We start from the raw sequence: 17,458 nt of genomic DNA on the forward strand, positions 1-17,458 counted from the left end.
ATAGTAGTTAGCTGAAATCAAACCTTAATGTTAAACTTTGAGCAATTGATTATTAAATAATTTACTCATAGTTACTTCATAGCATAGTATCTGAGTTATTTTTATCTACTTACTACTACTTTCCTACTGTAAGTATCTTTGAGGTAATTGAGTAAATTAATTGTCTTGTTAATGATGGTCTTTGTCTTACCAGCTCTCTGTTACCTTTCAGTGGTTTTTGACTTAATGTTATCAGAAGGCACTGACCGTTTTCAGCAATATAGTTCAGGGTACCGTTTGTTGGCTTATTCAAAATTTCAACCTCTTTACGAGACTAACCACAAAGCATACATCATCACTAGTTGCCAAAAGATAATGGATTAAGTTTTACTTTGCTCTGGCCAAGACCGAGCACTCTTGGTGAACTATTAAGTCTTCAGTCTTGACTTATATGCTTTTCTGGAATTTAACACTATATAGAAACATGAGAACAGTAACTTAATATAGATGTTGATGGTTTAAAAATCTTTAAGAAGCTTGAATGAAATTGTAAGACCTCTTTTTTTTTCCCCTTCAATCTAGTGAGCAAAAGTGTATCTACAGCAGAGCAGCAACTGTGGAAGAAAAGTTTCTCTTGCTTTGAAGAAGGGATTCATAATTTTGAGTCAATTGATGATGCAACCAATTCTGCCCTTCTTTTATGTAACACTGGAAGACTGATGCGAATTTGTGCTCAAGCACATTGTGCTGCTGGAGGAGATTTCAAGCGAGAATTTTCCCCAGAAGAGGCCCTTTACTATAATAAGGTAAAAGGCCTGTTGATCAGATCGCAGTTCCTCGCTTAAAAGAATGGGCCTTGCTATTTTGCAGTGATTTTCCCACTAAGCATGTACATAAAATACATTTCCCTGGATGGGTCACTTGCTGTAGTTCAGCATTTTCAAACTAATCTTTATTGTGGGCAGTGGTGGATTAGCCACTGGGCCTGTGGCTAGGGGCCATGGTCAATTGGGCATGCCCTGATCCGCTCTGCCCACCTGGCGCTTCTGCCAGGGAGAGGGGTTGGGATGTGAGGGGCTTCTGGCAGGCGGGGTGGGCGGAGTGGAGCAAGCTCGTGCCCCGATCCCACCTTCCCGTGGCAGGAGCGCTGAGGTGTGTGGTGGGACTGCAGGGAGGAGTGGGGAGGGGCCCCTACTTGCTCTGGCCCAGGGCCCCACAAATCCATAATCTGCCTCTGATTGTGGGGTTTTACCTTTGGATTTAGACACACTGATTTCTAAGCACTTTGAAATGGCAGAAATGTTATGACTATTTCAAGTAAAGTTTTAAATGTAGAAACTCAATTAATATGAAATCAATACACAAAATTACAAAATATTTTTAAAGTGTATAGGAAAATACCAAGAATAAACATAACTTTGTAAAGAAAGAGCTCGCTATGAAAAATAACAGAGATGTGTTTTGTCAGTTACAAAAACTAAAGTTGATGGTAGGTTTTTTTGGTTTTGGTTTTTTTTCCCCCTCCTTCCCCCACCAAGCAGGCAGTTGCTCTCACAAATGCACGCTTAAGTGCAATTTCTGTGAAGCAATGTGCTGATTTCAATATGTGCGCACGGTCACTTACACATAGCCATTTACATGTGTAATTACACATTCAAATTAAGCATGAAGTGGCATGTCCGAGTTTAGAAAATCAGACCCTTAGTATTTTGATTAGTAGTACTTATTCCAGATCTGATCATCATTAAAAAGATTGCTGTTACCTTACTTACCTTATGATATACAGTAACTCCTCACTTAACGTTGTAGTTATGTTCCTGAAAAGTGTGACTTTAAGAGAAACGATGTTAAGTGATCCAATTTCCCCATAAGAATTAATGTAAGGGGGGGGGGGTAGGTTCCAGGGAAATTTTTTCACCAGACAAACTATATATTATATAGATATACACACAGTATACGTTTTAAACAAACAATTTAATACTGTTCACAGCTGTGATGATTGTGAAGCTTGGTTGAGGTGGTGAAGTCAGAGGGTGGAAGAGGGAGGGATATTTCCCAGGGAATGCCTTGCTGCTAAATGATGAACTAGAACTTGGCTGAACCCTCAAGGGTTAACACGTTGTTAATGTAGCCTCTCACACAAGGCAGCACAAACACGAGGGAGGGGAGACAGCGTAGCAGACAGATACACACCTTGTGTGTGTGTGTGTGGGGGGGAGAGAGATGCACACTGCCCCTTTAAGTAAGCTGACCCACTCTTAAGTGCATTGTCTTTTTAAGTGGATCAGGAAGTTGAGACAGCAGCTGCTGCCCCAAACTCTGTCTGTCTCTCCCTCTGTGTCCCCTCCCTGCTCTGTATGGAGAAGGGGTAAGTGGGGTGCAGGAGCAGGGGGGAGGAGAAGACCCTGACATTAGTGCCCTCCCCTTCCCCCACTGCACAGCAAGCAGGAGTCTCTGGGAGCAGCTCCAAGGCAGAGGGCAGGAGCAGCACGTGGCAGTGGTGGGAGGGACAGCTGAACTGCCTGCAATTGATAGCCTGCTGGGCAGCTGCACCACAGGGAAGTTAGGGGAGCGGGGAGCTGATGGGGGGCTGCTGGTCCACCCTGGTTACAAGCCCCCACCAGCTAGCTGCAACGGGCTTCTCTTCCTGCAAGCAGTGGACAAAGCACGCAGCTGCCAAAGGAAGTTATAAGGGAGCATTGCACAACTTTAAATGAGCATGTTCCCTAATTGATCAGCAATATAACAATGAAACAACGTTAACCGGGACGACTTTAAGTGAGGAGTTACTATACACATAATTTATCAGAGGTAAATAATTTTGAAATTTCTCAACATATATATTTCTGTTTGTCCCAAGCCTATAATGTCTCTTGTGCAGTGTTTTTGAATGGTTACATATGGCAGTAATATTGGGACTTGGAAAGTGGTATTTAACATACAACCTTAAACTAACATTAAACTCTCTTTTAAAAAAACAAAACAAAAAAACTACTTTTTTGTCTCAGGAACCATATAATTTTATATTTTAAACATTCAAAATTGAGTTTTCAGATTAGCTATAAAACTAGTACCTCAGTTAAAGGAGAGCAAAAATTGTGAATATATCTGATGGAAAACATTATAACCAATGAACTTAAAGATTACCCTTGTTATAGTTAAATATTGTCCTTTTTAGATTTTGCATCATTTATTTAATGATTGGAGAGATCACTAAGCTACTAGGAGAAGTTGAGGACATTTACTCTTCTCTATCTCATTGCTGACTGATTGGTAAAGGTCTCAGAAGAAAATAACATACACTTAAGTAGCACTTTTAATTCAAAAGGATTCTCAGGGCTTCCTAAAGTACTTAGAAGACCACTGATATACTGTTAAAATAGAATTTGACAGCACTTTTTAAGATAGAGGGATCTTTTTGACCTGAACACTGGGACCATACCCCCCAGCTCTTATGAATAATGCTATGGAATCTTTAGTATCTGTATAAACAAGACCTCAGTGTGTTAGGTCTTGGGCAGAAATCCTCCTGACCCTCAGCGGGCTCAAAATACCCAAACTGGACAGTTCATTTGTGCAGGAAAAAGAATTGGATAGCCTTTGCAGTCTCCTGTACATGAAGCTTGGCTCTGCCGCAGCGTCTTTGCAGTATCATGTTGGAGGTAGCCTTGTGTGTGGACAGGGAAGCTGGATGGACCATGGCTAGGGAGTGTCTAAAGTACACCACATTTCCCATGTTTGTGGGGGCTAGCTGCTCATTGTATAATGTACTCTGCTTCCAGGATTGGGTGGATTCTGTCCCTGCCCTTGTGCAGCTCCCTTGTACCAAGCCCTCCCTTCTACACAAGAGATAAAGATTTCATCCTTATTGCTTAATTTTGCTTCTATTTCCATACCTACACACTATAATGTAAACATAATTTGTGTTGTATATTTTTAGTCTGATTTAAACTCCAATTTTGTATTTGCATGGTATTGCCAGTTGTTAGATGTAGGAGATGCATGATTTATGTAGATTACAAAAGTGATTCTGAGGAAAATACTAAGAAAATGTCCAGATGAGTTGTAAAATGCTTCCATATTAGAATGAGTAGAGGATACTGGATTGTTACCACTTACTATGCTATAAACCTGTGTCAATAACTACTGCTTTACTACACATTTATTATATTCTATAGGCTATTGATTACTATCTGAGGGCTTTAAGATCACTGGGCAAAAGAGAGATGCATCCAGCTGTTTGGGATTCTGTGAACTGGGAACTGTCCACTACCTATTTCACTATGGCAACTTTGCAGCAGGATTACGCACCATTATCTAGAAAGGCTCAGGAACAGGTAATGAAAGAGGATTTATAACAACATCCACTGAAACAAACATGCTTCAGTTTTTTTGTTTTGTTTTGTTTTAAGAACAAGCAGAATGGTAGAGAACTCCTGCTCTGAGCCAAAGTGCATACATAATTTGTAAATCTTTATAGGATAAAAACTGTTGTGTAGCAGCTAACAGAATATGGCACATTATAACCATTTACAGTGTACTCTTCTTAATGTCATATCTCCTTTTTTCTTTTGTAGAAACTAAAATATAAACTGCTATGTAAACATCTACAACCTGTTCTTTCATATTGTGTCTTCATTATTTCAAAGTAAATGTTTTGACACTGAATCATATCATCTTGTTTTTGTAGATAGAGAAGGAAGTTAGTGAGGCCATGATGAAATCTTTGAAATACTGTGATGTTGATACAGAGTCTGCACGACAACCCCTCTGCCAGTATCGGGCTGCAACTATTCATCACAGACTGGCTTCCATGTATCATAGTTGCTTGAGAAACCAGGTAATAGTCCAGAATTTTGAGATTTTTTTCTTGTGTGCTGTAATTTATGCTCTGTATCTTCTTAGCATATGTACAACATATCTCAGGTGGCACGCGACCAGGATTCATCATCAAATTTGGTCCACTCACTAGCTTCCCCGGCTTGGGCTGGGTACTGATGAGGAGTGCGGTGTGTGTGTGTGTGTGTATGTGTATATATATATATGTGTATGTGTATATATATATATATGTGTATGTGTATATATATATATAACAATATAAATACAGTGTGTGTGTGTGTGTGTGTGTGTGTACATTATACTCCTGTTTTATCTGAAACCCTATTATCTGAACACCTGCATTATTGAATCCCTTCCTTGTTCCACATGTATCTCATTCTGGGGGACAATGAAGGGATTTGGATAATCATGATCCTCCCTCCAGAACCCCTCAAGAACCCCCTTTCAGCTCTTCTCTCTTTCTATTCTTCTCTCTCTTCTGCAGACTTCCTCATCCCTCTTCTCAGCCTCTCTCCCTCTGTCTTTGTCCAGCCCCTTATCATTTTCTCCCTCTCTTCTTGGACTCTCCTCATCCTATCCATCATCCTCACACAAGTGTGGCTCCAAACTGGACACAGTACTCCAAATGAGGCCTCACCAGGAGGGAGTCAGAGGGATCTGATGATGATCTTGCTGATGCCCATGCCATACAACCCAAAAATGCATTTAGCCTTCTGGCCTTGGGGCACACACTGTGACTTCATCATTCCCACGCCCACCCTCACCCCTCGTTAGGTCCTTGCAGCAGAACTGCAGAACAGCTACCCAGTCCCTCGGTCCCTAGTCTGTATTTCTTTTCTCTCTCCTTGTGCCCTCTGCCACTTGTTGTGCTTTTGAACCTCATCATATTTCTTTTTTTCCCAATCCTAATTTGTCCTCTGTCCTCTATCCTATCCCTACCCTCCAGCTACCTCACCCTCCTCCTCTCCCAGTAGTGTCATCTCTGCAAACTGGGTTGGGGGTGCAGCCCACCCCATCCATAGATTAATGAAGATGAACAAAAAAACCCCCCCCAGCACCGACCCTGGGGGCACTCCCATGATACCAGCTGCCAACTAGACATGGAACCATTGATCACTTTCGGCATTTCAGATAATAGAGCAGAAATCCCTGGCCAGGATCGTGAGGAGGATGATGAGCCTGGCCATGAGGGAGGCCCCCCTACTGCTGAATTGCACTCTGCAGCCCCTGTCACAGGAGTGTCAGCAGGGGCATGACAGCAGAGCTATAGAGGGCTTCCTGTCTTGCCACAGCAGATCACTGCAGACACAAGATGTGGTAGAGGGAAGCTGTGGTCTTGGAAGGGAGAGCAGAGTCCTGGCCGGGGTAGAGGGACTCTGTTTTGCCCCACATCTGGTGAATGTAGGGATCTCGTATCAGTGACAGTGCAGGTATCCCTCTGCAGCCATGCTGTTATGGAAGTGAGTGAGCTGGGTACAGCAGAAAATCCAGAGTAATACTGCGAGGAGGAGCCCCCAGTTACAGGGGAGGCCGCCTCACTGCTGAATGACTCCTGATCTCTCGATTATCTGAACACCTGATTATCCTAATAAAATCCGTGCCCTCCATGCTAGTCAGATAATGGGGAGTATGCAGTATATGAATACACGTGTGATATTTTTAATGATTGTAAAATCTGAAGTGGATTTTTGTTTACAAATCCTGACCTATGGAATTTATGAGCTCTTTTAAGCAAGGGCTGTCACTGTGTTTGCATGCTGCCTAATACAATGAGGCCCAACCTGAACATGGCCTTTAGCATTACCACAATATAAATGTTTAATAAAACACATTCTGCTCTCTTTGAAGACTAGCAGTTTCTTCGCCTTCCATGGCATTCATCTGAATTTTTTTTTTTTTGGCTGAAGGTCGGTATTCATAGCTGTGGGATATTTTCTTATAAAGAAATGGTGGTTTAAAAAGTGCTTGTTTTCTAAATTTTGCTTTTGCACACACATTACACTGTTTTACATATAGAGTCAAATTGTGGTTACATAAGGCAGTAGATTCAGAGATTAATTTAGGATTGTACACACCTTCAGTGAACATATATATAATATATAAAAATTATAATATTGAACACGGGAATGTCTGTATGCTTTTGGTTTGACGTTTTCTCAAAGAAGTTAAATGTCATGACATTTCAGTTTTTCAATATTATATAAACAAAAGTCAAAAACACTTCATTATATGAAAACAACAGCAATGCAGAGTTGTAGGCTTGAAACATTAAGCAGTCAGAAGCATGCAGAGTTGCAGGCTACTAGTCCAGGTCCGTTTGGCCACGCAGCATTCTGTAGCTGAAGACCAACTCTGGTGTAGTGGATAGACCGAGCCTATTGCTCAGTTTTGAATGGATGTATCCAAAGTTTGAAAAGATTTGTCCTAAACTTGCTGAACGTGCTGGACACTAATGCAATGGCACCACTAGTGCTTTGAAGTCAGTTGGATTATCAGCATTCTTCAGATTTTTCCACCTTTTTTACAGCGGAAAATTTTCCTTGATAATGGATGAGAACATTTATTTTTGGATTTGGAGCTTCTACTTTAATTGCAAATAAAGGGAGAAAGTTGTGATTTTTTTTTTTAGCTGAGCAACCACTGCTTTGCAATTTCTTCTTGTTCATCTGAGCATTTCTTTCCTGTGTATTTTGGATGAAGGAGGATGGGCAAGATGTGTGCAGAAGTAATTGCCTCATGCAATCTCTCTTGTACTTTTGCTTTGTGTGGTGCAAGTTCTTCCTTCATCAGTAAATCAAGTAATGTTTCGCATACAACAGCAATTGTTGATGTGTCTCTTTGGGATTTGTCAAGTGCCAGAGCAGCTGGTTTCAATTGACCGAGTTCTTTGCTTCTTGGTAAATTCCTTGATTATTAATTATACTGACCACTTTGTCTTCACATTCTGCCTCATAATCACTCACAACCCTGAAATAATGCAGCCAGTTTTTAATGTTTTTCCAGGCATGTTGTTTGACTGTTCCATCATGTGTCACCAGGAATTTGGGGTTTTACAGATTCTTGGCCTTTTTTAACTAGGCTACAGGCTGCTGGTGATTACAATGTTTTTTGTAAATCTACAACATTTACACCAAATGCTTTGATGAAAGTCTTGTCAAGTAGATTTAGCTATTGTGATGCACATCAGAACATAACCCATATGTCGTCATCTTGTTCCAAATTGCTTCCCATACTTTGCATCTTTTTCTGTGTCTGTCGAGTAGCTCTTAGCATCACAATCGTGCAGTTCATTTGCTAATGCCTTGGCTTCTCTTGTCAATGTCACACAGTATTTTCCAGTCTTATTGCTTCCACTATCAACCGCTGATACAGAAACAACAGTATTCCCTATCTGCACAGTTAGCTATCACTGGGTCATTGTGCACATTACTCCAGCTATCTTGTAATAATGTAACTGCTTTTTCATGTATTTCATTGAGTGTTTCCACACTCAAGTCATCAGTAACTGCATCTAACAGTTCATCTGCTACCTGCTTTCGATTGAGTGCTTTGTAGCCTGGCCTGAGACAGCTGATCATTCCTTGAAAAGTTGATTGGTCAGCAACAGAAAAGGAAATACTACAGTGTGATAGAGTGCTGGGCGCTAGCAGATGAGCCAGCACTCTGATCGCTTTGGCACCCATTAATGTGGGGAAGCATGGGGGAGCTGAAGAATTAATTAGCACACTAGCTAAAGATTGATAAAAAGAGACAAGAAGGAAATGCTAAGGGGGGAAGGGAGAGGAGAGGAACAGCGATAGCTGAGCCTAGACTGATGAAAATCTCAGAGAAGTTGGATGTCTGCTCCTCTCAAACCCTGAGATAGGGGATTAAGATACAAAGGACACTGTAAATAGCATTGTTGCATGGAACTATAAAGGTGTTGGTGGAGAGAACATAAACAAACTACATAACATTGCTACCAACTGGCAGAGTCCAAGCAGTTTCTGTGCTACCAGAGAGCAGGAGCGGAGTGTTTCCTGTTACGTATAGCCATTTAAAAAAAAAATAGATTTTCAAGTTTCTTTTGTTTCGGTTTTGAAAGAGTTTTTTGTTTCAAACATATCCATATGTGATTTGAAGAAGTGATAATTCATCCTCATTGTCTTTGGGCGACCTGGATCTGGCTTTCTTTTGATGTACTTGGCAATGGTGGTGTAGTAGTATTAGTACTTTCATCCTCAGTCTCATTCTGACACTCGCATACGTTTCAGCCAAAGTCAGTGGTTCTGGTATCTTTATTCTTTCAACAGCATTTTGCCATAATGTTTCCTCAGATTGTCTGCCTTTCTACGCACTTTTTAGTTTCTGTATCTAAGACTCTGCCATCTTCATGAACTTTCTCAAAATAGCCATGAATTGGGTTAAGTAGTTGTCCATCCTTGCTCCTGTTGGAATATTCTGACGTGAGTCCTCGCTGAGTTCAGGTGAAGCGGTTGTACTCCAGCCAGCCAGATCAAGAGACAGAGTACTAGACTGGACAGTTTATCTCAAACAGAAACTGAAATTTCTGATTTTGGGAATTTCCCTTCTTAATTTGCTAAACAAACATATGATTTTTCATTGCCGGACAAAAAAGGGGCCTTCTTATATTCAGAAGGTTTTTGTTTGAGGTATCAAAGACAATAGCATACAACTTTAGATTGATGCTGTTTTTGTTTTATTTCCTTTAATTGAAATTATAGACTATGTTCCTGCAAAACTGTTATCAATAGCTGAGTATTTTTCAGTATTTTCAATTAGTATTTTCTAAGAATAATTGTATTTTTCCTGGTTTAAATGGGTATTTACCAGCGCACTGTCTTAAACTAGCTTTTCCTGGGAAATTGCCAACTCTGCATTTTTTTTCTCCCCCCAACCCTCCAAATTTCACAATTGTGGATTGAGCAGAAGAATGATTGTGGCTGTGCCCTGCTCCCATAGGCAGTTTTTTCACCACATCTGTTACGTGAATGCCTAAACACCTTCTACATAATGTACTTCTGTTACAGGTTGGCGATGAGCATCTAAGGAAACAGCATCGAGTACTAGCTGAACTTCATTACAGTAAAGCAGTGAAGCTTTTTCAACTCTTAAAGGATGCACCCTGTGAGCTCCTACGTGTGCAGTTGGAAAGAGTAGCATTTTCAGAGTTTCAAATGGCAAGTAAGTTGTACTACAAATAAAGGATCTCTGGGAAATCTCAAAAAGGAGTAAAATTGTTACTGAGACAGGGTGGGTAAGGTAATATCTTTTACTGGACCATCTGTTGGTGAAGGAGACAAGCTTTCAAGCCCAGACTTGAAGAAGAAGACTGTGCAAGCTCGAAAGTTTATCTCCTTCTCCAATGGAAGATGGTGCAGTAAATGATATTGCTTAACCACCTTTTCTTTCTAATATCCTGGGACCAATATGGCCACAACTACCCTAAAATTGTTACTCCCCATTTTCTTGAGAAAGTTATAATCTTCTTCTGCTTTGGGACACAACCTGGTTGCGGGAAAGACCTATTTTAGTCCATTGCCCACTTGTGAAATTTTCAAACAAGCACCTTTGTGCTTTCTCCTGTGCTGTCCCTACCCATTTGGGAGGCACTCTCCATAAGTATTACCCACCTTTTTAAAATGCCTCCTTAGTAGTCTCCTCTTTCCACAATGCCTACCCCTCCCCACCCCCCCAACCCTTTCACAACAGCTAGGCTGCTAGAGTGCTGAGACCACTGCCTGTCATGCTGACCAGTCTTGTTATATTGTGTACTTGTACTCCCCTGTCTGTATCCATCTGTTGTCTCTTGTCTTATACTTTGGACTGTAAGTTCCTTCGAGCAGGGGCTGTGTGTACAGCGCCTGGTACAGTGGGACCCTGGTTCATGACACGGGTTCCTAGGCACCACAGTAATACAAATAATTACACCTTTGTAAGACACACCTGAGATCCTTGCATGACAGTAGCTGTATTAGTCCAGAGCTCATGTCTTTCTAATTTTAGGTCAAAACAGTAGTGCTGGGAAATTAAAGACTCTGTCTGGGGCTCTAGACATATTGATAAAGACCCAGTGTGCATTCCTGCTGATCAGAAAGGAGCTTTTAGCTGAATGTGAACAGGTAAGCAAAAGGACAAGTGGTCTGATTATCTATTGCTTTGCACCTTGTGTAGTCACTTATATCTTTTCATTTGGGAATAAAATACTGGTTTTTAAATTGTAATTGAACTATTCTTTAAATGTTAAGCTATCACAGTTCATCTTCAGGTTTTTGTTAAATTCTCTTCATTGTGTCTGGATAAGCATGCATAAATAGATATAGATGCCAGAAATACCCGTGTCTGACCAGTTCTAATTGATGATGTGTTCCTTCTATAGCAAAAACCACAGGCCCCACATCAGCAGCAGAGGGATGCCCCTGCCCCCCCTTGAGCTCCTGCTGGCTAGTCCAGTCCCCATCCCCTGCAGTCTCCTCCCCCACAGCCATGCTGCCACATGGGCGGAGCAGTGTGCAGGGTGCAAGTAAGGGGGGGGGGTGGGGAGGTGGGGGGCAGGGGGGTCCAGAGAGAGGGGAGGGAGGGGGGGGGGGGGGGGGGGGGGGGGGGGGGGGGGGGGGGAGGGAGGGGGAGGTCGGGGGGGGGGGGGAGGGATAGGAGGTGAGGTCGGGGGGGGCCCTGGGGGGGGGGGGGGGGGGGTGGGGGGGGATGCGGGCTCTGGGGGGGGGGGGGGGGGGGGGAGGGTGGGGTGGGGGGGGGTCAGGGGGGGGGGGGTCAGGGGGGGAAGCAGGTGGCTGGGGTGGTTGGGGGGGTCAGGGGGGGGGCAGGGGGGGGGGCCAGGGCTGGGGGGAGGCACAGCCTTCCCTATCCGGCCCTCGGGCCAAAAAGTTTGCCCACTGCTGTTTTATAGGCACAAAGAGAAGGCACAAGTTAAACAATCTTATGTTTTGAGGCTAAACCCATTCTGGAATCCTGTCAAGTTCTGCCTTGTCAGACAGCACCAGAATAGTTGGAGAGCTGAGTAGAACTGAAGTTCTGCATGAAAATGTTGAGGACAAAAATAGTATACCCAAACCTCATTATATATTATTAGCATGATTATTGTAACTCAGGCACATGAATTCAAGTTTATAAGACAAGTTTTAATGTAATCCTAGTAACACTGGACCTAACTGTAGTTTTATTAACGCTAATTGCCAAAATTTCAAAGAGAAATGTAGTTCTGAATTCTCATAGTTCTGCAGAGATTGATTGGGACTGATGTATTTCTGCATAACGGGACATGATGCGTCTTTCCTTTCCAGTAGTAGTTGTCATCTGTAGTACAGTTATGGATCTTCTGAAGTCTTTGAGAGTTGCATATACACTTCTTTTGAACAAGGTTTATATTTTTCCACTAAGATCCACCATGTTACTGAAGTGTTAAAAATTTTGAAGGTCGTTTGCAGTTGAGCCCTATCACCGGGATCCTGATAGTTGAATAAGTAAATATTGCTGCTTATGCAGAGATACATTTGTTATTATCCAATGGCAATGGCAATCTGAGCAACAGTTACCAAAATCCATGCTTTCCCATTATTTTCATAACTAAATTTGATAGAGTACATAGAAGAGCTTCTTCAAAAAAGTCACAGCCAGCTTATGTAACTGGTGATGTAAGTTACTACCAAAACAATTTCATAAACAGCATGGAACAATAGCCTTGACATTAACATTGTATATTTTAACAAGGGAATTAAATTGAAATTGTACTATTTGAACCTGATTTAAAAATACAGTTTACCAGCTGGATTAGGTGAAATACCTTTCTGTTTTTTAGATAAATGAGGATGTCAAAAGTAATGATGAGAAGACACCACCTGGTGACTCCTCTTCTAACCTTAATAAAGATGAAGTAATAAAACTCCTCAGTATATTTGAATCTCGATTGTCATTCCTCCTCCTCCAATCAATTAAATTGCTAACGTCAACAAAAAAGAAAATTGGGTAAGTCGAGACTTATTAAGCTTTGGTAAGATGCATCCTGGATTTATACGCACTGTAAATTTGCATCTATACATATTACACACATGCAAGAAAATGCAGTATTTGTATGTGTCATTTGTATCTTTTGGGAAGATAATTTGTACGTTTGCATGTGTAAATGATCAAGCTACATCTCAACTCTGACTTACTCTTCTGAGTATTTACTATTTTGTGATTTGTGTACTGAGGGAATGACCTAAAAAAATTGTCTGCTCTTTGTGTGTGGGCAGCTTCTTGTATCTGCTCTTTCCAAAGAGCTGCCTAAGACCTCGAGAAGAGAAAATAAAAACAACCTATGAATGGCCGAAACTAAAAGAAAAATGATCAAAACTTTATATTGTCCCTGATAGACACTCCCTCTCTCTAATCTATCTGCCCCTCATCCCTGGGTGGGGGTGGGTGTGTGTGCGTGCGCACGCGCAGGGGAGGTGCGTACATATTTACAGAGATCATCTATAACTTGCACAGCAATCACCTGTTGGCAAGTACCCTAAAATCTCTCTGACTTTTGACATCATCTTTCTATAGTGATATATTGTGTGTGCCGCATGTTAGGTGGATGTGCTTTTCTTTGACATGGGGGGGTCTACCTTACGTTTCCACCTGTGACAGAACATTGCTAACAGACACTGGGAAACCCATTGCAAATTACTGAATTTTGCGGATGACTATGTAGTTTGAAGTATGACACTTACGGTATGCTGAAGTCCCCACTACAGCTAAAAAATACGAAGTGATGTTTTTATGTGCAAATTTGGGGCTAATGCTTAGCAAGGTTGAATTGTATAGTTTCTAAAATAAGTATTGGAGTGGCAGCCTAAAGTATTTTTTTATTGTGTAAAGCATTTCCTTATGTTCTCAAACAGTATCTAACTGCTGGGATTTAATTCAAAACAAAAACATGGCTTTTTTCTTTCTTTTTTCTTTTTCTTTTTGTGTTGACCTTAAAGTGTTCTCTAGAATAGTCATGGCAGTGTAATAATTGCTGACACCAGAATCACTCCTCTTGGATGTAATTATATTTAATCTTGCCTAGGGAGAGCCAGAAAATACATTCTATCCTATCAGCTGCAAATATGTGGTGACCTCATCAGCTCAGACTGTGTAGACACTACGGCAGCTTGTAGAGGATCAGAAATAGCATAAATAATAGCAAAAAAAAATCACCTTTGAGTCATGTTTACAAAACCTGTTCTACCAGCTAGTTCCAGTCTTGTGTACATTGACAGAGGTTTTTTTTTCTTCTTTATTGTTGAATGCTGTATTAGCTGCACGGGTGGCATTAAGACCGAAGTACTGTTGTCTATATTTTCACATTAGAATACAGCTGCTGGCCAGGGTTTAAGCAGCTTATGTACTATTATGTTGGATGCTGTGTGGCTAAATGCAATTTAGTGAAGCATCCATCCTCCTGTATACAAGGACCATAAAGCAGAGGGGGGGAGAGCTGTATATATGGAAGGACAAAAGACTAGAAAAGAGCCTGACTTTTTTTTTCTATGTAGCAGCAGTAAGGTGCCTTTAATTTTTAAAAAAGCTTCCACAGGGTGGCAGTGTAAATATACAAAATGCCAAGGACCAGAGTTTAATCCATCTTTTTAAACAAATTGACGTGCAGGGTAATTGACTAACACTAGTAATTGTGTTGGTTCTGTGCTATCATACTTCATAGCCTTGAAGAGGGTGTGATGTCAGAGTAGAATAGACTTTCTTTTCCCCATCTACTGTTCTAATCACTAATATTCTGTTTAAATTGATAGACTCTATACATGGTACATACATTTCAATTTAATTATGTTATAGTGTTTAATTTTTCAAGGTCTGCAAAATAAAAGCAGAATGCTATTGTCATACAAACTTAATACAGCTAATGTGCGTCATTCAAAAACTATAGACGTGCTTTGAGGGCAAGTTAAATTCCCTTTTCTCTCTAACCTTTTTACATGTAATGTGCAAATATTATATGCCCAGTTCATTTTCTGTCTATAAGGTGAGGGGGGGAAGCCTACCCATCCCCATGCCTCCGCACCAATGGTTAGCTTGGTCAGAGTGGAAATTGAGTAATTGCTCTTGCTGATCCATGGTTATTGATGCGCTCATTCAAGGGGAATGCAGAAGGGAGTTTTTTTACCTCATCTTTGAAACTGCTCAAACCACAAAAGTTACAATTGGTTATAATCCTGCATAAAAGCAAGATGTCTTTTAAAATTACGTGCTTAAACAGAACTGAATTTGGCTGTGTAAAATTGTGAGCAGGGGAATAGTAATTCAAAGTGATGTTTCATCCTGGGCATTCTTGTAATTTTTCCTGGAAATAGCTTCATTTCAGTGGCTTTTTTTTTTATTGAATACCTGTTCTCTGTGTTAAATAAACCTGCCGCTGCTGTGTGCCAAATGTTATGAACTAATTGCTGCTTTGTTTCTTGGCAATTCTTGATGGATTTACGATTAAACCAACTAGTCTCATATATTAAAAAAAAATTACCTGTAATATCAGTGGCAATATAGTTATTTTTCTGAAATTTTAAAAACTGGTTTTTGGAGTTTTATTTCCTAACGTGGCATAAATGTACTGGAGAAGGGGAAGTCAGTTTAGGGATTCAGAGAGAGAGGTAATACAGCTGAAGCGATGAACCAGCAAAATTGCCTTAGCATCAGTGTTTTGAATAGATAAGTGGGGCAAGATGGTACTTGTCAAGGCTAGAAAGGAGAAGGCTGCTGTAGCCAAGACACAAGATGAGGAGGGACTGGATAACATGTTTAGCTGTGTATGGAGAGGAAAGGCAAGATCCTACAGATGTTATGCAGGAAATATCTGCAAGATTTAGACATAGCTTAGGTGTGAGGACCTAGAGAAAGGGCTGGGTCAAAGATGATGCCCAGATTACAGGCCTGAGTGACAGGAAGAATGGTGGTGGTGCCCATGGTGACAGAAAAAGCAGAAGGGCTTGTGTAGGGAAAGATTAAGAGTTTTGTGTTGGCCCCACTGAGTTTAAACGGGTGGCTCAATAGTCATGAGGAGCTATCAGAAAGGCTTAGATTTCAGTTTGGAGACAGGTATAGCGTGGAGAAATAGAGATGGCACTTGAGGTCATGTTTGTGCATATGCTGCCCAGAGACTGTAAAGGAAGATGCCAAGATGAGGATCAGAGTCCCATAGGACTTTTTCTGAAAGCTGGAGTAGGGATGAGGTGGATACTCTGAATGAAACACTGAAGGAGTGATTAGAGAGGTAGTGGGAGAACCCGGAGTCATGGAATCCCTGGGAGAACAAAATTTTGATGGTGTGGGTAGTCACTGTTTTAATAAATTGTTTATGCTTTGATACAATGTAATAGTTCAGGATACCTATGGTTCCTTTTTCAGTGGCAGTAATGAAGAGGAGGAGGTTCTTAAGACCAACAAGCAAGTTTACTCCCTTTTATTGCGTGCAACTGCCAACAAAAATGTGACTCTGCTAGCAAGAATAGAAGTCATTTTAAATTTGCTGGAGCAGCTGACTCAGAACAGTGAAGCCGATAAGACAGGAATTCGGTGACTTACTAAATATAAAACTGCTACAGATAGCAAAAATATCAGTGCCTTGTTTAAACATGGGGTCAGTGGTTTTGTCCCATGTGGTGCTTAGTTTTATTGAAGTTGAGGTAAGCATTGCCTATTTATAACATGGTACAGCTGGGAAAGAACAGAAGTTCATCGCTATCCCATGACAGCTCAATTATGATCTGGTTATTAATGTTTTTGTATTTCTGAAGTGCTAAAATTGAAATCTAGAGGTAACGCTTCCAATCTTTAACATTTGAGAAATACAAAGTTGATTTCTCTAAAAAGCAGTGGGCTTTGCAGTGATGCAAAATAAAATGTTTAGCATAAAAATGTAATCTGTTTGATATTTTTTGTATAAAATGTTACTTCGTAAGCAAAGCGGTATTGGAAGACTTTTTCCGGTAATGTTAACTGAAACTGTACAAAGAAATTTCCCTTATATATGCAAACATATTTCCTTTTAAACTACAGTTAATACCATGCACAAAAATAAATGTGTGCCTTTTTAGCTTCAATACAAGATTTTTCACAGATATTAGCCTTTGCTGGAATGTCATTTTCACCACAGAGTGAAATGGGTTTAGCTGTATTTTGATTTTTTTGATCAGGAATAGTATTATCCTCTTCTTCAAACTTGAAACTGTGAATAAATGATAAAGCATATTTTAAATAAATTTTATTTATTGAAACTAGAACATACAAATCTGAGTGGATTTTTTTTATTGCTATCATTTAATGTTTCTGTCCAAGAGATCATAAACTGCCCAATCACATTGAAAACAGGTTTAAAAAACACTGGCCTCATTTTCATATGTACTGAGCATCTAGCTCCAATTAACTTCACTAGGAAATCTGAAAATCAGGCTTTAGTCTCATGTCAATATGTTAGGACTTAAAACATATAGCTATCTCTCCCAAAGTGTCAATGAGAAATTCAGAAGCATGAGATACGAAGTCACTTTTACTAGTGTTGCTCTAAAAATTAGAAGTATTACAACTATAGATGTACAGCAGTGATGTGTCGTCTGATTTGTCAGAAGTTCTTAGATGCAAGTTTTTATTTTGGTGAATA

General features: G+C 40.6%; 1 protein-coding gene across 4 annotated transcripts in view; it reads left to right on the plus strand.

Moving 5' to 3' along the window:
• The window catches only part of EDRF1 (erythroid differentiation regulatory factor 1), a 47,336-nt gene extending 30,253 nt beyond the window's left edge, over window positions 1-17,083 (plus strand). For all 4 annotated transcript variants that reach the window (XM_039480972.1, XM_039480971.1, XM_039480973.1 and 1 more), the window contains 7 exons: window positions 562-785; window positions 4,158-4,316; window positions 4,670-4,819; window positions 9,849-10,002; window positions 10,825-10,940; window positions 12,635-12,801; window positions 16,207-17,083. In XM_039480972.1, coding sequence (XP_039336906.1) covers window positions 562-785; window positions 4,158-4,316; window positions 4,670-4,819; window positions 9,849-10,002; window positions 10,825-10,940; window positions 12,635-12,801; window positions 16,207-16,378 — 1,142 coding nt within the window. In that variant the 3' untranslated portion in view covers window positions 16,379-17,083. The remainder of the gene's footprint in view (window positions 1-561; window positions 786-4,157; window positions 4,317-4,669; window positions 4,820-9,848; window positions 10,003-10,824; window positions 10,941-12,634; window positions 12,802-16,206) is intronic.
• The last annotated feature ends 375 nt before the right edge of the window (window positions 17,084-17,458 follow it).

This window comes from Mauremys reevesii, linkage group 7 (assembly GCF_016161935.1).
Source record: "Mauremys reevesii isolate NIE-2019 linkage group 7, ASM1616193v1, whole genome shotgun sequence".
Lineage (NCBI taxonomy): Eukaryota > Metazoa > Chordata > Testudines > Geoemydidae > Mauremys > Mauremys reevesii.